At 31.4% G+C, this 27,325-nt stretch overlaps 1 protein-coding gene across 1 annotated transcript; it reads right to left on the bottom strand.

Moving 5' to 3' along the window:
* Positions 1 to 785: 785 nt before the first annotated feature.
* LOC142319911 (UNC93-like protein MFSD11) lies at positions 786 to 26,807 on the bottom strand. The gene is made up of 8 exons (XM_075357584.1): positions 26,641 to 26,807; positions 16,216 to 16,385; positions 8,965 to 9,141; positions 7,511 to 7,776; positions 5,140 to 5,265; positions 2,276 to 2,450; positions 1,686 to 1,821; positions 786 to 950 (listed from the first exon to the last, which is right to left on the bottom strand). The coding sequence occupies exons 1-8, from the start codon at positions 26,743 to 26,745 to the stop codon at positions 786 to 788; spliced, it is 1,320 nt and encodes a 439-aa protein (XP_075213699.1). The 5' UTR covers positions 26,746 to 26,807.
* Positions 26,808 to 27,325: the final 518 nt, after the last annotated feature.

Raw genomic sequence — 27,325 nt, 5'->3', positions numbered from 1 at the left:
GCCATAACTCATAAATGAAGCATTTTAGAATATATGATTATATGAACTTTTTCCAATATTTTCATTAGAAGAATAGTTATGAAAGTCCTGGAAGAACGTCATGATAAAACCTCTATATTATTTTGTACATTTATTGCTCAGCATAAATAATGCTTCTTTTATGTATATAGCAGGAAAGTTTATATTAGATTAATGAAATAGGATTTCTTGTTTTGGAGTGTAAAATAATTTTTTTTTGTAATAATGTTTAGTATGTCTTATGTATACGATACCTGGTTCATTTCCTTTTGGTGGTTCTATGTGGTTGGTTTTTTAATGAATGAAAAGTGTTTTTATTACTTGGATGATAATATGGAAATTAGTTAAAGTATATATAAAATAAAAGCACTACATACCCCATAACTCAAAATTATTATTATTGTTATTATTTAACTTACAAAATATAGGATATCAATTTATGCATTGTTGAATAATTAGACATTTGTTTACATATTAAAACTGTGTTTGTTTTTTTAAAATGGAGAAAAAGAAATTGGATTTAAGAATACATTATTCAAAATAATACTATTATACACTTACATAACAAAAACTTTTGAAAAATAACATGAATGAATTTGTATTAAATCTAATGCTATTTTTAAAGTGATACACTGACACTGGCATTAAAAAATCCAGTAATAAGAAAGTGTGAAAGAGGAAGGAGGAAGAATTAAATATGTATAATATTATTTTTTTAAAACAATACAAATAAAACATGAAATTTAAAATTTTATATTTGAGAAAACTTATGGTGTTGATTTATTGTTCTGATCGTTATATTTTTTAAGAGTACACATATCTGCATAAAAATATGAAATTAGAGCAAATATTGCCATTATTGCCAGGAAAGTGAGTTGATGATATAAATTAAAGAAAGTTGCCAAAAAAAACCCAACTGCAACAGAAACACTCTGAAAAAATAAAAACTGCATTATTATTACTTCATGGCTTATGACCAGTTTTTTGTGCTTCAACTGGCCATTTTGGCAAGGCTTAAAGCGATCTTATTGTATCTATAATGGTATGGCATTATGAAGATAATAATTATCAATATTCAAAAAAAGACATTTGAACTTTACGTTTCCTGTTACACATCTACTGGTAAGCTGCCAGCATCAGATATTACACCTCCTTACCAATCTACAGTTGTGCAAGAGAACAGCCTTCTGCATTAACAGGAATAAACTTGCTGGAACAGCATGGAAGTTTACTGTTTTATCCAATCATTGTGAAATCTCACACTCAGTAGAATGGGAACAATAAGTATCTCTTCCTGATCCCAGATCTCCTTCATTTGATCTAAAAATGTGACATTTTCACAGTATTTTCTCCTCAAATTGTTTGTCTGTGGAACAGTTGCACCTATAAGCCAGGATATCTTTTCCTGCTTTTCTGTCTCTTCAGTTACATCATATCTGTTACATACCAAAGACTTGTCTAAGAAAACCGTTTGGTCATAATGAAATCTGACAACCACTAATTAAGTGTGCAATGGATTCATTGGTCTTGCCACACAGGCAGCACAATTCTGAAGCAGCCATAGGATCATTCATTCACTATGTGTGGAAAAAATACTTTTTATTTGGAATATTTAGTCTGAAAAATGTAATCTAAATAAACATGATTTTTATGATTATATAACTTACCTTTGAGAAGTTATACAAAGCACATGATTGTGCAGCCTCATTAGGAAATAATATAGCAATTATTGAAAAATTTTGGGTATTCAGGCATCCATCACCAATACCAAGCAGTACACTGCAGAATATAGCTATAAATATACTGAAACAAACATTTAAGTGATTACATTTTTACAGGTAGTATGATTATATTTTATTATTGATTAAAATTATAATTTTAAGAAGAAATAAAGAAATCTTAGATCACATCATTGATCATTACTAATACTCAGTTGTTTCTTAGTATTTATTTAAAATTACTGTACTTTTCAAAACTTTTTTCATGGTTGATGATATAGAATAAAAAATAAAAGTTTAAACTGGAAAACCACTTTACCTCAACAAATATCAATGATGACTGTTTAACAATCAAAATGGCCATCTAGTTTTGGATTAAATTTTAATAAAAGATTTTGTGCTTAAACTTGTTTTCTAATTTAATTCAACAACCTTTAAGCTGTTTATTTGTGTATAAAAAAATGCATTTCATAAATTTATATACAAGTAAATTTTTTTCAATAGTGTATACAGTGTAATATACGTAATAGAAAACTTACTTGCTTTTTATTATTGCACTTTCAGTAGTATTTCCAAAAACAGCAGATGGAGGAATATTAATATAAATGAGTGCAAAAGAGATGAGCTGAGCCACTATACCTGTTGTTAAAACTATTCTTCGCCCCCATCGAAGTTTGCTTAATCTTTTCCCTTGTATAATTTGCCAGCAACTACCTTAAAAATAGAGTTCAGGTTCAAATTATAAATATTTATTTTATTTTTCTTGTAATTTTTATAGCTTTTTTTTTAAGAAAAAACTTTAAAGATCATTATCATGTTAATAAATCCATAGTTTTATTTAACAGTAAAATGGAATTTTGTTGATAAAATTTAATCCATAAGTAAATTTGTTTATAATTAGGTCATAATATTTTTATTATTTATTATTCTGTAACATAGATGTTAATCTGCATTTATCTATAACACTGAACTTATAAGTTATAAAATTAAAAATTTGTATGAAAACTATTGCAAAAGTAACTCACGATTTGGCTGTTTAAAAGAAACCAGCTGCCGTTGCAATGTAGTGTATACAATAATTGATAAAATTACTGCATGCTCATCTGTCACTCAATCTGCTGCAGTGCTATAAAGCAGTGGTTGATGAAATATGGAATATTCATTCTTGTTTCTGTTAACTACGAAGTTAATGGTGTGAACAATTTTTTTTACAAGTAATAGTACACAGTGCCAGTGAAATCCATTTACAATTGTATTGTGTCTATAATTATATTGTTGTGAATGACATTCACAGCCATTGTGTGATAGTTGTGTTGAAAAATGTGTAAGAGGCTTTATTTCAAAGGTTTATTTTCACCCTTCCTTTCAGCATTGAGTAATTAGTATCTCCTCACCATGATGAAGATTTGGCTGGTAACCAAGTGCTTCAAAACAAATCAGAAGTTCTTGGATAGAGTTATTTACCCTACAGAGAGTGCTGAGTTGCCAGCTAGACCTTCATTTGGTGAAGATACTCAGCTCTACGGGGTGATGATTGAATATCTCCCTCATTTGAACTATTCAAAGACCCCTTTTGCAACCAAAAAGCATTGTCATACAAAAACATTTTGTTCTTTATTAGCAATCCATACCATTTGTTCTAAAGAGCTGAATATATGCCTAAATTGCAACTTTGTAAAGTAGTGTGTAATTTAGACTATCTTTTGCGTAAAATATTTACTTCTCATTTTATTTTTTTTTAGCAAAATAATATCAGAATTTGCTTCTAAAACAGTTCTCATAAATTAAAAATATGACTAGAATGTATTTTTAAGAGATGATAAAATCTCTATTAAGTATTTTATATAATCGCATAACAAGTTTAAATAACATCCCTAGGTTGCAAATAAAAAAATAGAATTAATATAACACAACACACCAGCAGTCACTGTATTAGATGGCTTGAAAGAAAAACAAGAAAGTGAGGAGGTACCACCCTTTTCTTAAACATAAACATAACTATTAGTACTAATTAAATTATCTATTTTCTTCATAACTACTTCCAATGTTTGTATGACATACTGTTGGAAATTGGTTTATTGTGATAAGAAAATTGAGCATCTTTTAGTAGGATAAAATCTTATTAACTTAGCAGGTCGTCTTATCAAACAAACACAGCTACCTCATCAATAGGCAGCAAGATAAATTCTATAAATTATAAATATCCAAATTGTAATATATCTTAAATAATAACATCTAAATGATAAGTAATAACAAATTTACTTATTAATTCATACTTAATCAACAAAGATTCAGTTTTCATTCTAAACTTAATCTTAGTCATTTCCAGTCCATCAGAACACAGTTTGCATGCTATATGATTATATAAAATATTACAAAATAAGATATTGCCATTAAATTTTGTATTGAATATTTGTATAATCTCCAAGGATCATTTTTTTTTTAATTTCCTTTCACATAGTCAATGAAGTTAAACAATTTAAAACTAAGTGAAAGTGTTACAGCAAAATCAGCAATCTCAATTTTCTGAATTTTTCAGAACTTTACATCAGCTGTTTCTTTAAAATCAGATCTCATTATTGATTAAATATTTTTCTTTTATAAAACATACTGATGTCATTAAAATATGTCATTAATCTATTGCATATCATTTGTAAAATGATATGCAATAGATTAAAACATAATAACCAGTCATGATGATTATTGTTCTGACAAACACCAGGTGTCAATCCAACCAATCAAAAGTCTTCTATCATTGCATATAGGCAACTATTAAAGAATATACCTGCACAATCCAGCAAATGTGATTTAAACATAGAGTGCTTTCAACCCTGATAATTTCATGTGAAGACCATCAATGCTGACACAAGCTTGGCTGCTTCCCCACCAGTAAATTTATCAGAATCTGTTTGAAAACAGTTCTTTTCAGAGTCACCTAAAAGTTTAAACTAGTCATTTTGGATACGCTTCCAACTCTGGCTGCACGATGGCAAGACAAACTGATTCTTTTAAAATTTACTTTGTGTTTAAAAGTATTGGGTTGGACTAGCTATTTGGCTGTTTTCAACTCCCAAAAAATTAACAATCTCCAACTGAATCTTCTAAAGTAAGTGAAATGTGGATTGTTATCATGTAAATAAAAAATTATTACATTTAAGAGAACTGAAAGCTTGCATAAAGCATGAAATGTGTAATCATCATCTCTCTCATCTAAGTAATCACATTGTTATGTCTCAAATAGTGATTTTGAATTACCAAAGCAAATTTTGTATTTTTCTCACGACCTGTTTCAGTGAAGATTCACTCTGCTGACACTCCTAAATAATATACAAGGTTATTAGAATTCCATTTTAATTTTATAAAAGTTAACAAAGACAGTATATAAAGTATTAATATATTCTACCAATCACTTGTCCTAAACCAAGAAAGACACCAGATAACGGTACCAGTTGTTTTGATCTATTCCCAAATTGAAGAGTAAATCCAATGCTTGGACTATAAATACCACTACAAAATGCTTGATGTAAACCTGCAAACAAGCATAGACACTCTGATTTATTTTCTTTTGATATTTTATTAAACACTTAAAAATTACCTACTTTGATAAAATAAAGAAACTGAGTATGTTAATAGCCTAAGTCAAACTTGACATGTTAAAATATTATTAATTTAACAAACTGATATGAAAAATAAATGGGCAAACCAATTAATTGTTAATTAATTTATTGAAAATTTGGAATTCCCCTAGTTCCAGTTCTACTCTGTTATCTAAAAAGGAACTCTTGGTCAAAAACAAAGAAGTACCAGCAAAGGATTTTTCATTTTTTATTTATTTCAACACTTTTGTAGTATTTTTCTAAAATGCATTTCCATCAAATAAATCATAAAAAGACTGCTTTGCAAGAAAATGGGTACAATCTACTGTATGAAATTTAAAAAAAAAAAAGTTTTTTATAAGGAATTTGCTTTCTTTGATTTTAGTTTTTCTAACTGTTTTGTCTTGCGATGGAGAAAGAACCCAATTCAAAATTCAAAATTTAAAAAAAGGTTTCAATTTTATTAAACCAAACAAGTTAAAAATATAAACTTGAAAAATTTGTTTACACGTACAAAGAGACAATGCTCAATTGAATTAAAAAAAAAAGATGTTTTCCATAAGCTTGTTCCACATCTTTTAATCACTGGTGAAAACATACAACAGTGTCAATGGATTTCAATAACAAATAACACAATAAAATAAAAAAGCTTTAAGCTTTGTTGATGAGTACATACACCAACATTAAAAATAATATGAAATAAAGAGCAAAAATTAAACACTTTTTACAGAAACTGCAGTGTGCTGATATTCATTAACTGACATGTTTATGAAAGAAGTTTTCAGTGTAACTCTCAAAACTACCAAGAAATACACAAAATTATACAATAAAATAACGTAATTGATGAAAATAGAAATCTAAGAATAAACAAATTAAACTGAAGTAATAGTGCATGATTATGTATTATGATTATGACACTCAGGAGAACAGATAGATGTTTGCCAGTAATTAAAGTAATTAAAGAACCTATACAAAATAATCAACCTTTGCAAATCACTTCTTAGAAAAAGAACACAAATATAAAAATATTGACCACAACATTCAAATTTTACTTCCAATTTAAAAAATCTCTTTTGAAACCATTCCATTACATTATATAATCCAAATGTAGTATTGTGTGATGCCACTCAGTTTTTTTAACTATATCCAAATACATTAATCAAAATTTTTATGAAAGAAATTTTCAATATAACTATCCAAATTTCCAAAAAAATACTCAACATCATACAATAAACTAATATACATTGATGAACATACAAATCAAAGAATATATAAATTAAACTGAAATAACTGTAGTAACATGATTATGATGCTGAGGAGGTCAGATGTATGTTTTCAGGAAATGCATAGAACCTACACAAAATAATCAACCTTTGTGAAACACTTCATAGAAAAAAAACAGAAATATAAAGAAACACAACATTCAAATTTTTCACATAAAATCCGTAACTTAGTATGCTCAAACAATATAAATTTTATAAATGCATTAAAATTGTTAAAGAGAAAAAGTAATAAACAAACAAAGATCACAAAAATAAACTATATAATAAACAAATTTATTGGTCACTTCAAAAAGGGTACTGTTAATAACAGTATTATCTGCAATACCAATTTCAAAGGGTATCTTTTCAACTAGCATATTTAGGAAAAGCCTTTCACTTATTTTGAAAGTGAGTCATCGTTTTTGTTCTCCTTTTTTATGAACTTAATATTAAAATGCTCAAATTTCACCAAAACAGTTAACTGTTTATCTAATCATATTATTACAATGTGTAATCATTTTTTAAATGCTATCTAATGAAATTGGATAAAAGTAAGAATCTTTTTTAATGTAAAACCTTTTCAAAATTAATAATTTTGAAAATTGAAAAAATAAGTTTTGTACAGTTCATTTATTTTTTATAAAAAAAATAAATTTTTTAAATGTTGGAAGCACAACAGAAGTAAAATAAAGAAAATTAAATTTGTCATGATTAATAAAACAATCCATTTTCCTCAATTTAAAATTTATTTTCCTTCTCAGTATGTTATCAAGATTAAAATATGGTTTAGAATTTATTTTTATTTTTCACAATGTTATTAAATGAATTTCTTTCTACTTGCAGGCAAGTGTAAGATTAAATTTAACATTTATTTTAATCAATTTGAAGAATATTTTTATAATTAATAAGTACTCACCTGTATAACAAAATGTTACGGCCAGTATCATCATCTCTTTGGTTTTGAACACTTCCCATGTAGTTTTAAGTTCTTTTAGTGGACTTACTTTCTGTAATTTTTTGTCTTCTGTTTCATTTTTTTCTGCTGGAGGTAAAAGTGTAAATAATAATGTAGCAACTCCTGCTATTATAGTGAGCGTATAAATAATTAAATTTCTACTACCTCGATCCAAATACTTCTTACCTTCTAATATATAAAATGAATATAAATTACCAATAATTGATCTGCAACACATAAATTAAAAATAAATATCTGTTTTCATAAATATTTTATTTATATTACTGGGTAATTATTCTGATGACAAAATGATGCGTACTTATTTATTTAGATAATGTTTTATACCTAGATTTAAGTAGATGAAAAAAGAATAATTTTTTTTTGACTTGTTTTTGAAAGCAGCACATATGCATAAAAATAATATAAAATATACACAAAACAATAAAATCAGTTAAGGTATTTACCAATTAAAAAACTACTGGTTTATAACACTTTTGAGTGATTCTACTATCAATTAGATTTATCACCATCTTTATCAGCTGAATACTACTTTAGTATTCGATAATAGTTTGTAGTCTTTGATGTTATACAAGGTGTTTGATATGCCAAACATCAAGAGGTACAGTTCTGAGAACTGTTTTATCTGATTTATCATGCCAAAAAAATAAATAAACCATCAGGTTTATTCCTCATATGACACATTAAAAATTTCAATATTACCATATTCACTGGGGGAACTGAAATCCAGGTGAAATTTATTGCTAGTCATAACACAATAACAAACTGTTTTCGGATATATGTTTGTATGAATGTTTTTTCTCATTTCAAGCTCCAAAATCAGTTCCCAAATTATTTCCATTGAATCTCTCTCTCTATATATATATATATATATATGTATGTGTGTGTGTGTGTGTGTGTGTGTGTGTGTGTGTGTGTGTGTGTGTGTGTGTGTGTGTGTGTGTATGAAATGATATGTGTAGATTGGAAGACTAACATAGTCAAAGGAAATATTTATTTTTTTGCTGATAATACAGCTATCATATTGATTGATTGCCTCTCAAAGGACACATTATCCATAACAAAAAACTGATTATATTATAATATTTTGATACTTAACTGTAAAATATCAGACTAGATTAATTCATTTTATCAAAGAGACTGAAAACAATGTAATGATTCAGTCATGAAACATTTTAACTTTATCCACGTTCTTCAGAAGATATTTAACTACTACTTTCAGTAAATTTGAATGATTTATTGGAGTGTTCGGTCCTGAATATCTTTATCTACCACACTCCATTTTTTTCAATACATTTTTCCTATTGTTATGTTGATTTCAAAGTTACTCATAAGGTAAATAAATAAATAATTATTTCAAATTCTTAAGGTATAAAATAGTTCATTTTTTCACTTACGATGAGCAATAAAATGTCCAAAATATTCCAACATTTCGACTCATTACTTCGGGTGATGAATTTGATGCAAGATATTTTCCTTCTGCAGTCCATAGTAAACAACCTGCAATTCCTTCTAAACCTGCGATTACATATATTGCCCATGCCTTCTCAACAATAACTGATGAAATAAATAAGCTATTAAAAAAATAATTTTTATAAATGTGGCTGTTAATAAAATATTCAGATAACTTAATCATTAATGTGTTTGAAGTTGAAAGTTCTGTAAATCAAATTAGTACACAAATGCTAGCAGTTATTGCCATTTGCAAGCCATAATCAAGGAAACATTGCACTACAGGTGAACTGATTTGATTACAGGTGATGCCATACGAAATTTAAGTGAAATTTCAAAAAAATTATTAGAAAGCTGCCATAAAACAATAAAATGATTTATATAAGTATGGTAATAAATGGCAGCAAATAATATTCAAATATCCATGTAATGGGTTCATATAAAGATATGTTTATTTGTTTATTATGTGCAATTGAGGAAGAAATATTTTAGACGACTTAAAAAAGGAGTACAGCAGTTTTTTTGTATGTATGATTTTTATGGTAATACGCTTGCTTTAATCTGACATAGCTTACTATCAACAGTTTTCCTTTTATTAAATCAGATAATATTTCAGGAAGTAGTTACAAACAGAATGAGCAACATGCTTTATGAAGGGCTTATCTGAGTGCTTAGTTACTGTATCTGCCCTATTTTTGTTGTCTGGGACTCCTACATGTTTTACAAACCAATAGAAAGTGACAAGTACTGCTATTCCTAAGAAAAAATCCATCAGTATCTGCAATTAATGGATTGTAGTGAATATGTCAGATAGTGCTTGAGGATCATTTACTGAATCATAACACAACTAATATGATGATGAACCTAATATGGCGGAATCCATCTGCAATGTATAAGTACCAAAACTCTCATACATTTATATAGTATGTTTACTGCATCAGTGAAAAGGCCAGTCGTGATAACTGTGTGTCTGATCACAAAGGAATAACCAGTTAAATTCATCGGTTGCTGAATCTATTTAAAAGAAAGAACAAATAGTGCTCACGCAGGTGATCCCCTCAAGAGTGGTGCTACATCATTTGTATATGAGTCAGTTTGTACTAAGATATCAGAATCATACTAGGTCAGTTCATATCTGTATAATGCAAAATTATTCGTCAAAAAAAAAATTGTCAGATGGATTTCACAAATAATTAAGAAAAATGCCTTCGATTTGGACTGGACTCTTGATTGGTATGAGTGAGATTGCAAAAAATCTCTTCATCATACTATTTCTGGTGATAATACATGGTTGTATCATAAAATTACTGAAAGTAAAATCGATCAAGAATTCAAGCATTATTAAAGAAGTCGTTGAAAGCCAAGAAGGTCAAGCATGTAGGTTTTCACAAGTAATTTCAGGATCCGAAAGGCCACTTATTCATAGATTTCACTGAAGTGAAACAGTATTAAATTCAGCAATTTCTGTTAAACACTTAACCGGTTCCCTGTGGAATAGAAAATTACAAAAGTCATTATAAAACAAATATAAAGTGAAATTGTTGTGATTCACAGCATTCACCTATATTCACTTGTAATAACAAAAGGGATGCTTCAAATGTAGAAAAATAAAAAACTTTTATTATAAGTTGTAAATAAATTTTTTTTAATTATTACTTGTTTTAAATTTACTACAAACATTCTTTACTATCTGGATGACCCTTGTATATGTTGTTTGTGTTTGTGGTTGAATGTGCATCCAATCACTCTGGCAGTAATTAGTGCTGTCACAGCAGTTTATTAATATACCACTCATTGTATAAATATTGGTTATTCTTTTGTGAATAAATGATAGAAAATTGTTTCAATAAGAAGATAGAGGCACTTGAAATTAAAGGGATTTTTACAGAAATCTACATAATTATGTTTTTCCATTTACTGATTTGTGCACAGGAATTCTCTATAGCTGTTAAATCTTTTACGGTATGTACGTCCATACTTTTCTACATTTTCAATCAAAGCGAAGTCTCTGTCACAACTTACCTGGCTTTCATGAAGAATTATTTAATTATTTAAGTTAAATCAGTGCTACACTCATGCAAATCAAAATTATGTCATACACAACATAGAAATTCAGACCTACACCCAAGTCGACCAATTTAGTACAAATAAAAAGGAGAACGTAATCTCATTTTGGTCCGCGCAGGAGCGTGGAGCTGGGGAAGTACTGCTTTAGAAGACTACATTTTTATTATCAAAACAGTTGGTACCAAATAATTATGATTCAAAGAGAATTCTATTTCTAAATATTTAGGCTATAAAATATTTGCCCTCTGCTCCGAAGCCATTCGCTTACTCTCCGTCGAGCGGAGTTGGCCGCGATATCAACCTTGTGTTCGGTGTCGCCTAAGCTATTCAAAACAATATCTCAGCTAGGCGACAGTATGCTTGATAGCAAAAATTCCTTCTTTGAAATATCATTCAGCTGATAACACTAGGGAATAAAAAAGAAGTTTTTTTTGTTTCAGGAAGAAAAATAAGTGATTCTGATAGTATTTTTTCTACTGAAATTTTAAAACTTTCTGCATTCTTAACTACACAATATTCAAACATTTGACTCACCTACGAAGTAAGAAATGACGATTTTCTGCTATATTTCGCCTATGGGGCATCCCTATAATAATTGTGGGGTCCAACAATAATTGGCCAACATATTAGGATTCCATCTGCTTTGATACCTCTTTTCCATAGCTGAAATCTGTTGATGAAAGTGTTCCTTGTGCTCATTGCACCATTTTTTTTCAGGAAGAAATCTAGGTGCGAGTACAGGAAGTGTACTACTTTTAAAGAAACATTACAACCCAAATTTTTATAAGATCATTGACAATACCACAATAATTTTCCGCCTTTCGATTTCCCAAAAAACTATGAGTAACATTTTTGAATGCTTGCCAAGCTGTTTTCTACAGTGGATTCAATAGTTCCTCAAACTTTTTATCATGCATTGGTATTTGTGGACCCCAAATATTCCTTCTTTAAATTTTGACTAACTAATTTTAGGAAGCTTCTGTTTTAAATACATGAAACCAGGAGTATTATCCATGGCCTTGACAAAATTCTTCATTAATCCTAGTTTGATATGTAACAGAGGTAGGTACATATTTTTAGGGATACACAATAGCTCATGTTTCACATTTTTCTGTTCAGGAATGAGTGATTTGCATTTAGACCATTATTTTCTCATGAAATGGATTTTGATGTAGTCGCTTTAATGGTTGTTAAGCAGAAATAACAGTCAGAAGAGTGATCTTTGGGTTTCCTCCAAATTATAGGGATAGCAAATGGCATGTGGCATGTGCTGTTTTTCTATGCAGTGAGAAGCCTAGAGTACAATAAACAACAGATATGTGTCTAGTTCCCAACTTTATACCCAAAGTAATGTTCATAACACATTTTTAATAATGGAGTAAGGTTTTGCCTTCGGGACTTGAGTGTCATTTCACCACATACATAACAAAAATTGTTAGGATGATTTTAACAAAATCTGGACATTTTGTAACTAATCACTAATTAAAAGAAATAAAGTTGTAAATATGTAATACACAATAATTCAGACACACAAAGCACTCATAATGATGTGTTTACTGGTTCATTACTATCTCATAACTGGCATCTTCTGATGAATGTGCGCTACACTAGATCACGTTTGTACATGTCTATACACATCTGAACCTGCACAACAGTAGCAACGCTACCCTTTGAGTTAGCTCATTTGTCTATTATATTTAAAATGCTCTAGGAGCTTTTACTTGACAATGGAAAAATGGATGAAAAAATGTTTTAAAATATTTAAAAAATTAAAATAACAAAAACAACTGTGGGTGATGGAGAAATTCCAAATATGTATTTGAAAACAGGATAAAAAACTGTATTAAGTACACTTATTGATACTCGTGAGTCAAATATCTTGTTGACCAGTGTAATCAAACATAATTTTCACACCATAGCCTTGTTTATATGCACTTTCACCCACTCTAAAAATACTGAAGCATTAAACTTAACAGAAAGACATATGAAGATGTGCTTCCATCATTACCAGAAAATGGTCAATACTCACTAGTTAAAAAAAAAAACTTTGTAATCAACTTATTGCTGTCAACAATTCTCTCATAGAATTTGGATAGTTTCAGACTAATAATCCAAACACAAAATAACCATATTGTAACAGTTACATACCATATAGTATTAATATATTGATTAATATATTTGATTAAATTTATAATAAGAGGTAAAAATTTCATTATTAATTTATCATATAACATAAATGCCAATGAATTAGTATAAATTGGTCAAAGGCTTTTAAAAGAAAATTAAAGGTATGTTATTGTCAAAGCCAAAAATAAATCTGTTTAATTTTTTTATTCAATTTTGAAACTTCAATAAAGTTCATTATTATTTAATTAATAGATTAGTCCTTCTATAGTAAACCAAGCAAGTTTTTCTCATTAAATGAAATTACATTTATTATTTTATTAAATTATAGTTTAATTTTTAACAAAAATAAAATTGCAACTTCCATCGGGCTTTATAAATTAAATTATTTTTCTTTTTTCTATTTAGCCTCTGATAGCACTGATTATATTCTGATAGCAATGATTACTTCAGAGGATGAATGAGAGTGTTATGTATGACTGTAAATGAAGTGCAGTCTTGTACAGTCTCAAGTCAACCATTTGGGAGATTTGTGTTTATGAAACCCAACCACCAAAGAATACCGACATCCATGATTTAGTATTCCAATCTGTACAAAAGTAACTGCCTTTATTAGGATCTGAACATTACAACTCTCAATTTTGAAATAAGCTGATTTGCGAAGACAAGTTCACCAATAGGCCATACTGCTGGATTATATAAAATTTAACTATTAAAAATAACAACAATGGTTTTTTGACCAATTTAATGGCACAGCATTTAAAATATTATATAAAATATAATAACATTGGGCTCTTACCTCAGTCTTTCTTTACACTACAGTTTTTAACACGTAAATTTTAATACATAATTTTTTAACACACATTCTTTTCCATTTATTTTTACCCTTTTTCACTTTTTTGACTTTCAATAATCAATTGCAATAAATTTGAATTAAGTTATATATTAATTTAATAATGTATAACAAACACCATGCACTAACCAAACAAGCCATAGTATGAATAATTAAACAGTAAATAATTAAACAAGCCATATTATGAATAAGATTCAACACTATAGATGATGATACTTCAAATGTCATGATTTCCACAAAAATTTTAACTTAGATTTTTCCCTTGGAGCAGCACAAAACAGGAAAAACTGTTCCTAAGCCATAAAACAAGGCATATACAGAGTGATTCAAAGAAACGGGAAATTTTGAAAGTTGTGTTGGTAGCCGTGAGCGATTAGTACCACTTGATTAGTGGCGCCAGCCTCTCTAACCTAACCTGCTATTTAGTTGTCATGGATCCTTGGAGTGGTGCGCAACGTGCATTTGCTATCAAAGCGTTTTACAAAAACCATGACAGTGTGGAGGGAGCGCGTAGAGAATTTCGCCGTCATTTTAATCTGGGACGGCACGACCATGTTCCATCAGCACATGCAATTAAAACATGGATATCTAATTTTGAGGAAACTGGTTCGGCAATGAAAAAGAAACCTCCAGGCCGTGAGCGAACCATCCGTACACCACAGAATGTTCAAGCTTTACAAGATGCTGTCACACGAAGTCCACAATCCATCGTCTCTCAGCATCTTTACAATTGCATAGTTCAAGTGTTTGAAGAATGTTAGTGAAGGACTTGGAATACCATCCATACAAGTTGCAGATTGTCCAGGAACTGAATCCGAACGATGCAGTTGTGCGAACACAATTCTGTAATGTAATGCTTCGGCAGACAAATTATAACGAAGAGTTTGTTCACAAACTGTGGATGTCAGACGAAGCGCATTTCCATCTCAGTGGATTTGTTAACAAGCAAAATTTCAGATATTGGGCACAAGAAAATCCTACGCAGCTACACCAGCGTCCGTTGTACAGCCAGAAAGTGACCGTGTGGTGTGCTATGTCACCTTACGGTGTCTTGCGATTACAGTGACGTCGGCTCGTTACGTAGCCGTGCTTGAAACCTTTGTTGTGGAACAACAAAATAGATTTCCACCAATTCTTAACACAGCCTGGTTTCAACAAGACGGAGCAACGTCACATACTGCACGAATTTCGATGGCAGCTGTACGCCGATTGTTTGGACAACGTGTCATTTCACGAAATGGTGACTTTAGTTGGCCTCCCAGATCGCCTGATCTCTCGGCTTGCGATTACTTTTTGTGGGGTCACCTTAAAAGCAAAGTGTTCCACAGTAGACCTGCTACAACGGAAGAACTGAAGGCAAAGATACGAGAAGCAATTGCGGAAATTCCAGTTGAGATGTTATGTCAAACCACGAACAATTTAACGAAGAGACTTCGTGAGTGTTTAGTAGAAGAGGAGGTCACCTGGAAGATGTCATCTTTAAAAAATAAACTAAAATGTATGTATCCTAAAATGGCATCATTTGTACAAGTACATGAAATAAAATTCATTTTCTAAAAAAAACTTTTCATTAACGTTATTTAATTTTTTAAATTTCCCGTTTCTTTTAATCACTCTGTACAATATTTTGGAGTCGTACTTCAAGTACAATAATATCTTATCAAGTATCATAAAATAGAGATTTTTTTGTACATGAGGAGAGTAATTTTTATGTTAAAAATATAATATAAATTTCTCAAACATGATTACCGCTGATAATATTTAATAAATTATTAAAACTATTAAAAAATGAAAATCCACCTTACCAGCAAATTTAGTGTAACTCGAGTACTTTCAGTTTATTTCAAAACCATCATCAGGAGTTAAAATATTATAATTAAGTTAAAAGATTAAAATAATGTCAAAGGTTGAAATACTTACAGTCATGACTCTTTGCATTCTAACAGTATACTTATTTGAGTTTATTGTTAGAATGCAAACAGTCATGACTGTAAGTATTTCAACCTTTGACATTATTTTAGTCTTTTAACTTAATTATAATAATTTAACTCCTGATGATGGTTTTGAAATAAACTGAAAGTACTCGAGTTACACTTAATTTGCTGATAAGGTGGATTTTCACTTTTTAATAATTTGTTAAAAATATCATTACATGTATAAGAAAGCAGCAGCTGTCATGGATGTGCGAAGACCAATTATGTTTATGGCAGATGGTCCTAGCCACAAACTTACACCATATGTTATGTAAACTAATGCTAGTATATTATAACCATCAACTTCAAAATACTCATTATCATCACTTATACTGGTGATAATTGTTTTCTGAAACAGAGATATTTAAAGAAAATATATACAATTTTTAATTATTTTAGTTTAAACATCTTTATTACGTTAAATTGAAAAAGTACCCAAAATTAGGTCTTTTGTTTGAGACAATAATTTTGAAATGGAAATTACAGATTCATAAATTGAAAGTGTTCATAATATTATAAAATGGCCATTCCATCATTATTTTTTGTCGAAACAACAGTAATAGCTGTGAGTTCAACTGAACAGCAAACAAATTATTATATTTAAAATTTTGCTTAAAAACTTGCCGTCAGAAATCATGTGTTGAAATGTTAATGAAAAAGACAGAAGTTTATTAGTGACACTAATAAATTATTAGTTATACGGGTACCCATCTGCCAGAAAATAATCAGGAAAATATTAATTTTGCTTAAATTTACAAAGGAAATTCACAGAGAAAATAGTCAAAATTCATAATACCAATGAAAAGATGTCTTTCCAAATGATAAGAAAATGCATGGTAAAAAATTAAAACATTATTCCAAAAAGTTATCTATAGATCAGAAAGGGACATAAAAACAAGAGCAGAAAACCCACTCTATCTCTCTTAAGATAAATATTTGTTTAGTCACATAATCACAGGATAAGAGAGATGGTATTATTGCACAATCTGTAAACAAAATGATACCTAATTGTAAGATATCTCATCGGACACAGAAATATAAAAAACAAAACTATAAATTCATTCTGGACCACTAAACAATGAGCAATAACGTATATATTGATACCATATATGTTGATGCAAAACAACACATTGTTTTTCTTTTCTTGAAAAACAATGCCAGCTACAGTCTTTTCCCATTCTTCACAATGTTTTTTTGAAGCATCCCATAAAATCATTCTTAAAAACAAACTTTAGTGCTTTGAGGATCAACAATGATGGTGTTAGTACAGCATTTTTATGTCAGAGCTGATTTCAAAAAGTGTAAAAATCAGCTGCTGCTAAGATAGAAGAAAATGTCTACTTTTACACGACTGCCCTAAAAGGAGTTTAATGTTTTTAAGGTGCTTGTATATATGTTTGTTCCATCGTAGCAGTTCAATGGCAAAACTGATTTAGATGTATGACCCTGGGTTGGAATCCTTATGATATGGGGAGTGACATAGGCTATATAAATATGTATATATGTATGTTTAATTCTAATTAGAAGGCCAAAAAAAAAATCATATATATGATTATAAATGGGTAATCTCAGAATTGAGTAATTTCAGTATCGATTGATCTGTTTTGAAAATAGTTTTGTTTTAAGATCTGCTACGATATTGAATGAATGAATTACAGTAGTAAAATTTATTTTATAATTATTATTATTGTTGTTATTTATTGCTTATAAGCATTTAAGACAAATCTTATGATATTTTGACAGGCGGTTCGTTCAATCATGTAAGGGTATTTTCTTCTTGCTCTTATTTGATGGTGTTACTTCTACTTACTTATTGTTTATAACCATTTAAGAAAAAAAGTCATATGATTTTTGACAGGCAGTATTTTTGATCGTGTAAACTTATTCTCTATTGCTAAATAATAATTAATAATCCCTTTCTTTTATAATATGACTGCACAAAAAGGAGTGTAACTGCTATTGTTTATATATATATGTATGTACATTTGTTTCATCGTAGCAGTTCGACTATTGAACTGATTTTGATACATGACCACGCGTTAGAATCCTTATGTCATAGGCTATATCTATATATGTTTATATAGATTTTTAAAAAAAATATATATAAATATATATATACGAAATTGTATCCCGCACGCTCTTCAATTAAGCTATATTGAAGAGCAATATCTGTCAGCAATGTTTTTTTACTGGCAGTCTTGTTTTTGAATATTTATCTCTTATTAATTAAATGTCTATCGCTAGCCCAATGTTGGCCACGCAATTCATTACAACAACCATCAGTAGTTTTATAGAAGTTTCACTTAATAATTCTAGTTAAACAAACTTAATCAGATTTGTGATTTTTTTTTAACTTGAATGTTAATTAATCATTTTTATTAAAGCTTAATCAATATCAAAACAAAAATATATTTGAGGAAAACTATATATACTATTTATTGATCAACAGAGACTCAGCCACCTCACATTAAAACATTATACTTCACTTTAAATATTACAATTCTCACTTGAAAAATTCTCAATAATGAGCATAAAACAGGCAAAATTAAAACATTTGTGAAATTGTATTATCTTGTGGGACAAAAATAATACCACTACAATTTCATTCCCCTATCTACTTAGCTTAGAATTCCCAAAGGCAACAATTTTGATAGTATTACATACATTGTAGTAGAGTAGAATAGATAGAAATTAAATTTAATAATAAAAATGCTACTCTTTATAATTACCTCCATGTTTACAAAGGTTTGACAAACTATATAAAGAAATAGTTAACAGAATGACATATGAATTACTTTTGTAGTGCCACAGTTTATTCCAAATTAAGTATTCATGTTTGGTGCCGTTCAAATTTTGGTTAATTATTTACATTTATCTTTAAGAAAACTGTTTATTACTCTTGAAATATATGATTGTCAATGTACTGCTCTTTGAACAATTCAGATTTTTTCTGCAGTAAAGCATACTGAATCAACTATTTCAAATATCATTTAAAGAAATACAATTTTTAATGTCATAAAAATAAATTTATTTCTTCATAGTCGATTATTTAAAAGTATAATGACTAATTAGCTAAGTAATTTACCTTTCTTTGTCAAGCCATTAATACGGCCACCATTATTTATTAAAGATTAATTATACTGTAAACATTTGTTTTTTGTAGGTAATTTGGTATAAGAAATGATAAAGCATATTAATTATGCTATTTTAACTATAATTAAAATTATTTACAGAAATTATCATTGTCATAATATTTCATGCTTTGAAATCTAATTATAATTCTTAACTTGAACTGTTTTTTAATACTATTGCATACTTAATTTAAACCAGACATAAATAAAAATATTTAATAAAAAAATATACATTAAATATCAGTTTATATTACTTTACTGATAACTATTATTATTATCTTTTATGACCACACAGGTTCACTTTAGTCAGTCCATTATCCAAGTATCTTTGATGGGATTGTTTGGGCCTTATGTTCCTCTCAGTACCTTTTCATGCGTTCTAATCTTTGTACCCTTTCTAGTGTTGAAAATATTCGTGTCTAGAGTTTTTTCTTGTGTAGCTGTTTCAGAAGTCCTGAATCTTGCATCCTCATGATATGTCCAAAGAATCCTGGTCTCCTCTTACGCATGGTATCAGTGATGGGTTGTAACTCTTTGTACACGACTTTGTTTGTCACAATCCACCACTGCCCATCTTTTCTGTACTTTTTATTGATGCAGGTTCTCCAATTCTTCTTTTGATTTTCTGGAATCTGTCTGTCTTTGATTGTTCGTTCAGGTTGAAGAGTGTTTCTGCTGCATAAGTGGCTTCTGGTTTTATAACTGTGTTGTAGTGTCTTATTTTTGCATTTATTGATAGGCATTCTTTTATTAAAAGTGTACCAGGTTAATTTTTGAGCTTTAGCTAATTTATTTCCTCTTATTTGAATTGGGATTTTTTCTTTTACGTTGTTTATTGTTATTTCAACGAGATATTTAAACTGGGTTACTATTTTAATTTTATTACTGTTTATGTTTACTTCTTTTAATCGTATGTTGGTTTTTGGGGAATAATTTCTGTCTTTTTGAGTGATATTTTGAGGCCAATTTTATTTCCATTGTTTTGAAGTTCTAATAACTGTGATTTAGCTTCATCGATGTTGTTTGTTAGCAGTGCCAAGTTGTCAGCGAAACCAAGACAGTTTGCTTTGATTTTTCGGCCTTTATTTACTTTTAGCAGGAATTTGTTGAGCCATTCCCTCATTACCATTTCTAGACCACAGTTTAATAATAGCAGTGAGAGCCCATTGCCTGGTGCAGTCCTGTTTTGATCTCAAATGGTTCCAAGTGATTGCTTCTGAATTTTGCCTTTGACTAAATGTTTGTGAGAGTCAGTTTTATATGTTTATTAATTTGGTATGTAGTTCGAGGTGTCTTAGAATTTTTAGTAGGGATTCTCTGTTATATTCTTGAAATCTACAAATCTTATCAACCTGTCTGCCTCTTTTCCTGTTGTAATTCATTATTAGCTTGAGACTTATGATCTGGTCTGGGCAGTTCCTCTAGGGTCTGAAACCTCCCTGGTGTTCTAGTTCTTTCTCGAGTTATGAACCGATTCTGTTGAGAATGATTCTTGAAAGAATTCTGTATGTTGTATCTAGGAGTGAGATTTCCCTGTAATTGTTAGGGTCATGTTTCCAGTTTTCTACAAAAGTCTGATCTTCTCCTGCTGCTTCGTAATTCTTCATCATCTCACCCAATACTTGGTAGACTTCTTTATTTAGGGAGTGGTTGATGTTTGGTGATGGTGTTGTTATTGAGATGTTGGTGTTGGTGTTCAAGTTAATAGAGTTCTTCGCAATTTAGGAGTTTATTGAAATATTTACTTATGATTTCTGCATTGCAGAAGTAAGTTGGACTATGCCAAGTGAGGTTGGGTTTTTTATTTTGCTCTGCATTTTTTCATGTTTTTATTGGTTTATTGGCTTTTTCTTACTGGGCTGTACAACGGATATTGTGCTTGGTTTATCAGAAGTGTTTTTTATAACCTATGAGTTTTTTATATCAATTTTATTAATAATGCTTTTGGTAATAAGGTCTATAGTCGCCTGTTGCTAACCTTTCATGCTTGCGCAGGTGGATTAGTAGTATACAAGTTTGGAGAACAACAGTGGTTGTTATCTATTGATAACACTGTTTGCGTTTGAAGTTTATAAACAGCATTTAAATAAATTACTGTTATCTTATCTTATCTGGGGATAAAATTAATTATTAATTTTATTTTTCCATTTTTTGATGGTACTGATAGCGTTATCTGAATGATAGCTTCAGTTAATAGCTAGATTAAATAAGCTACATTTACTGACGTCATAATAGAATTTAATTTTTATTATGAGTATTGATTATTATTTGATAATTACAATTATTGATTATTATAATTTCTATATCAATATTATATTGCATGCTGGAAATGTTTCTACTGAGCAGGAGGACCGATAAAAAGGAAGTGAAGGCTCTAGTTGAACCCAAGAGGACCAGGAATCTAAGATCTTCTACAACTGCCAACATTAGGGTGATCATCATGCAAGTGGACACTTCAGTGGACAAGCCCTCTAGCCTGTCTCCCACAGCTATAGAAGAGATGGACGTATAGTTGATGTCATTAAAATGGAAGGTTGAAGAAGTGGAATCTAGCACAGATGGCAACATGTCAGATGGTTCTGACTTGGAACAATTAATGGAGAAGATTTGAGTTTTGTGCAGTCTTGTTGGCTGGCTCTGGGAAAACCAAATGTTGCAGGACAATGCCAGGTGTATCCGTGACTGAGCAGGAAGTGCAGAGAATTCGGTTAAGGATCTCTATAAAGCGTCTTTCACCAAACTTATGGTGGACCATTATTCCCAGGCGGAGAGTGATCTGTCAAGCAAGATCCGGTTATTGTTTGAGGGTCAGCTAACGGATGTGGAGATTGTAGGTATAGGCCAAAGGAGATGGCCGGTGAAAATGATTAAGGCTATATGAGTTGTGAAAGACCTTTCTGTTGTTGGTCTGTCAATTCCGTGACTTGGTCCTCTGAGGAATAATTCTGATTTACCAAAGGGGGACATATTAAACAATATCATTAAACCTGGGGTAATCACACAGGGAAATTTGACAGTGGATGATGTCTCCGACTTCATAAAAAATAAGTACACAATACACTATTTCAGTGAGAACGAGGAGGAGAGTTGCCTGACGGATGTCTTGGTGGCCTTGAGGAGCATTGTTAAGGAAAACAAGTGAATTACCTTTGTTATCCTGGCTAGTCGATTGGGGAAGACGATCAGGAAACTATTAAGTTACCTCTATAAAGGTATGGAAGATGAGGCCAGTGTACATGCTCCATCCGCTGCAGAGGTTAATCATAGGATAAAGAAACAAGGTGTGCTTAAAAAATCGCCACTGAAGAAGGACAGTGGCTTCATAATAATGAAGTCAATAGGGAATTCCTATGCTTACCTAGTTAAAACAGTGAAAGAAACTGTCTCCATGGAGGAGGCGGGAGAAATCCTGTCTATCAGAAAGGGCCCTAAAGATGAACTGCAATTACGGGTGAATGGTTCCCAAAAAGATGAGGAGCTTAAAACTGTGATACGCAACAAGTCGGGGGAACTACAAGTAAATCTGTTGTCGAGGGGAGGCCGCAGGGCGATAATCAATATAAATGATATAGAGGCCGGGACGAAAGTGGATGAGATTCGGCATGAGGTCGCTCAGGTCATTGGTGATGTGGGAGAGTTTAGTGCCACTTCTGTGAGATCGACGTTCGCTGCGAATTTGAATACCACGGCCATAACTTCCATGAAGGTAGTCAGGAAGCTGATGGAAAATAGAATTAAGATCGGGTGGGTTTTCTGCCGGACCCAACTCAGGGAATCTGATGAGCGCTGCTACAGGTGCCGTGGAACGGATCATGTCTGCTCGAACTGTAATTGCCCGGACCGCAGGCGATGCTGCTTTAACAGCGGAACAGAAGGACACAAATGGGCGAACTGCAGTGAACATATCAAATGTCTGGTGTGTAATGAGAGCGGTCATCGGCTGTGCAGACGCGTCTGAAACGTGAAAACAAATAAGGTGTCTCCAAATCAATGCGAACAGGTGTGTGGTCGCCCACGGTTTAGTTTCGGCTGCAGCACTGGCGAGCGGAGTTGACTTCTTGATAGTGGCAGAACCGAACAGGAGGATGGTTTCCACGGAACCGTGGCAAGTGGACAAGTGTGGAGATACTGCCATAAGAGATGTTTCTGGGGGATATGCAATTCTGGCTATAATGGCAAGAGATGGTTTCTTAGTACTAGAACTGACCGAAAATATGCTGATCTCAGGGTATATATCGCCAAATTGTGATCTAAAAAGATTTAACAATTTTATAGTAGAACTAGAGCTATATATCAGGAGGTCAAGAAAGGCAGTGATTCTTGCCGATGACCTAAATTCGGAGTGTGTTCAACTGGGGAGATTCAGGTCTACCGGCAGAGGATACATATTGGCTAATATGTTTAATGAGATTGACATGGCAGTTTTGAATCACCAGGGAGTGCCAATATATATAGATAGAGTTAAGGGCTCAGTTGTAGGTGTAACTGGTATTTCAGAATAAATTGTTCCGAGAATAACAGAGTGGCGTGTTTTGGACGAATAGTTTCATTCAGATCACAGACCAGTAGTTTTTACCGTCAAATGTGATCAACAGCGCCGTCTACGTTCAGGCCGATGGATGCCCAACGAATTTCAAAATAAGAAGATAGCTGATCGTGTCGCAATGGAGATGGGCCAGCGCAGAAGAACTGATGGCAGTGGTAAAATAGCATGTCAGAGGGAAACTGCATCCACCGGGTTGGTCTAGTGGTGAACGCGTCTTCCCAAATCAGCTGATTTGGAAGTCGGGAGTTCCAACGTTCAAGTCCTAATAAAGCCAGCTATTTTTACACGGACTTGAATACTAGATCGTAAATACCGGTTTTCTTTGGTGGTTGGGTTTCAATTAACCATACATCTCAGGAATGGTCGAACTGGGAATGTACAAGACCACACTTCATTCACACTCATACATATCATCCTCATTCATCCTCTGAAGTATTATCTAAACGGTAGTTACCGGAGGCTAAACAGGAAAAAGAAAGAGAAAAAAAAAGGGAAACTGCGGCTCAGAAACCCATAGAAAAATTCGTATATTGGTGGACAGAGAAGATCGCCTCGTTAAGAAAATCGGTATAGCGGTTAAGGAGAATTATGCAACGAGCCAGACGGGGAAACGCAAACGCAGAGGCTGAAACTGAGGAATACCGAATGGCCAGAAAGAGACTTGGAGCGGCTATAAAGAAAGCAAAGTCCGATGCTTGGGAAGAACTCATTAATTAGTTAGATGACAACCCATTGAGTAAAGCCTACCAGATTGAAACAAACAAATTTGGTAGGTGACTCCGAAGCCTGCCTAGAGGCCAGACGCTAAGGGCTGTACTGCCCCTTTTTCCGGTGGAGAAAACTGAAAGAACGGATATTCCTTGCACGCATGATCGGCGCTTTACAGCAGATGACTTGAACAGGGCTGCTGCCAGAATTAATAAGAATAAGAACCGGGGGACCTAAGGCAGTGACAAGCGGTCTAGTTGAAGGTGGCCTTGGACGGTTCTTGACACCATGAATGTTGCATTAACGGATTGCAAGTTCCCCGAACGCTGGAAGGAGACCAGATTGATCCTCCTCCCGAAACCGGGACGATTCTTGTATAAATTATACAGGATCTAGGGGAATGGTACACCTCAAGAACATTTTTAAGGGCAACGGGAGCCCAGGTGCTCACCATGTTGTGATAATATTTTTTCAGGTTCCGCCTGGCAACTGATGAGCTGTGCGTCTGTGTGGAGGTTCAGTCCAATGATCATAGATATTCGACTGCCCCGCTCTAGGGGAGGCCGGAAATCGGGCTACCCTGGAACTTAAGAGGTCAAGAGGAAAATTGGTCACTCACAAACGGCGAGTCAATGTGGCGTGAGCCGCATTGTTGGACCGTGTGGGAGTTCCTTGATGCGGTTGCGTTGTTCAACTTGTATCAGTAGTTTATTAAGGAAAAAACTCCTACCGATCTGATAGAGAAGACTACCTTCGAGGAATGATAGGCTATCAGCCAACAGCTCCAAGCGATATAAATGATGAACTTATACTTGCTGGCATTCAGCAACCTAGGCGTGGCAGCGAATTGCTCTCTTTAGATTTAAGGTGACAAGTTAATTTTTATATTTACGATAGTCATATATTACAGGATAGCCTGTACAATTTAGTTTAGTATGACAAGTGAACGGCTGGACCCAAAAGCTAATGGTGTATTTACCAAGCTTATACCGTTCACGCTATTAGGTTAGCTGTAGGAGCTAAATAGGATACTGGTCGTTTAAACTGTTTTACACAGTAGTCCTTCGTGGCACAAACATTCGGTCTTATGCTTTAGGGCGACCGAATGCAGTGGTGGCAAGAGAAATGTCAGTACTCATCATCTATCTGTACAAGATAAATATTTTTTGAGATACATTATTACAGGATATGAGAGATTGGATTATTGTACAATATGAAAAACAAAATGGTGGCAATCTAATTATACAGATATCATCTCATTGGACACAGAAATTTTGTTTTGGCAAGAGCAAGGAATTTATAGGAAAGGGTTTTTTTTTATTACAGGGCACTGAACACAATAAATTCATTCTGGAGGGCTAAACAATGACTAAAAAAGATGCATATATGGATATCCAAATATATTGCTAACTTTCATGTCTTAAAAACAATGCCATCTACACTCTTTTGCCATTTTTCACATATTTTTTATAAAAAATCCCATAAAATCATTCTTAAAAGCTAACTTTAGTGCTTTGAGAATTAGCAATGGATGTATGTCTGACATAACTTTTCTGTCAGAGCTGATTTTAAGCAGCAAAACATATAAAAATTAGCTGCTGCTACGATAGGAAAAAAGGTTTACTTTTACACAAATGTCTATTGCCAGCCATTATAACAACAGTACCAATATAACAGTGCCAGTACATTACAACAACCAGCAGTTATGTCTTATAGAAGTTTTACTTTACAATTCTAGTTATGCAAACTTAACTTATTAAGATTTGTGAATTTTTTAACTTGATCATCAAATAATCATTTTTATCAAAGCTTAATATCAAAACAAATGTAGATTTGAGGCAAACCTCAACATAGTTTACCGAGATCATCAAAAGCCAAACCACCTGATATTAAAAATATTATACTCAACTTTAAATATTAAAATTCCACTTGTAAAATCCTCAATATGACATTAAAATAGACTGAAAACATTTTTGAAATTGTATTATATTGTAGGACAAAAATAATGCTCTTAAAATCTCATTGCCCTGCCTACTAAACTTAAGATTCCCTTATCCAATAATGTTGACAGTATTATTAAGGCAGTTTCTTTTATAAAAAATTCTTATACCAAATTTTATCTTTGCATAATAAAAGTTCTTAAAAAACTAAAAATTGTGAATAGATAGAAATTAAGTTTAATAATCATTATTATTAATAATAATGCTACTTATAATTACCTCCATGTTTAGAAAAGTTTGAGTAGCTGTATAAAGAAACAGAAAACAAACTGACATATAAATTACTTTAGTAGTGCCCAAGTCTATTCCACATAAAATATTCATGTTTGGTGTCTTAAATTTTTGTCAATTTCTATTTAAGAAAACTGTTTACTGCTCTTGAAATATCTGACTCTATCAATACTGCTATTTTTAATGAGTTAGATTTCTGTCAGATGGTATTACTTTTTCATAACATAGGATTTAAAAATAATTACTTATTATCTAAGTAATTTACCTCACTTTGTTGAGTCTACAAATTATATTGTTAATCACTTGATTATTTGATGGATTTGGAACAGGGAATAGTAAAGCAAATAATTTATGTTACTTTAACAGTAATTATGATTATTTACACATTTTATCACTGTCATAATATTTTTCTTCTTTGAAAGTTGAATTATGATTTTTAGTTTGAACTTTTATATAATACTAATGGATATTTTATTTAAACTAGACATAAATAAAAATTTTATAAAAACATATACATTAAATATCCATCTATGTTACTTTACTGATGAGTAAATCACAAGTATATTGCTAGATAATAATTTTTGTTTGGTCGATGATTTTAAGAGTAGAGAGCTTGTCCCTTATTCATGACATTGTTTGACTTAATATATCTTACCAATTATCAGTCTTTGTG

This window comes from Lycorma delicatula, chromosome 2 (assembly GCF_047948215.1).
Source record: "Lycorma delicatula isolate Av1 chromosome 2, ASM4794821v1, whole genome shotgun sequence".
NCBI lineage: Eukaryota > Metazoa > Arthropoda > Insecta > Hemiptera > Fulgoridae > Lycorma > Lycorma delicatula.
Note: the sequence above shows the minus strand (reverse complement) of the source record. Positions and strands in the feature narration are given on the sequence as shown.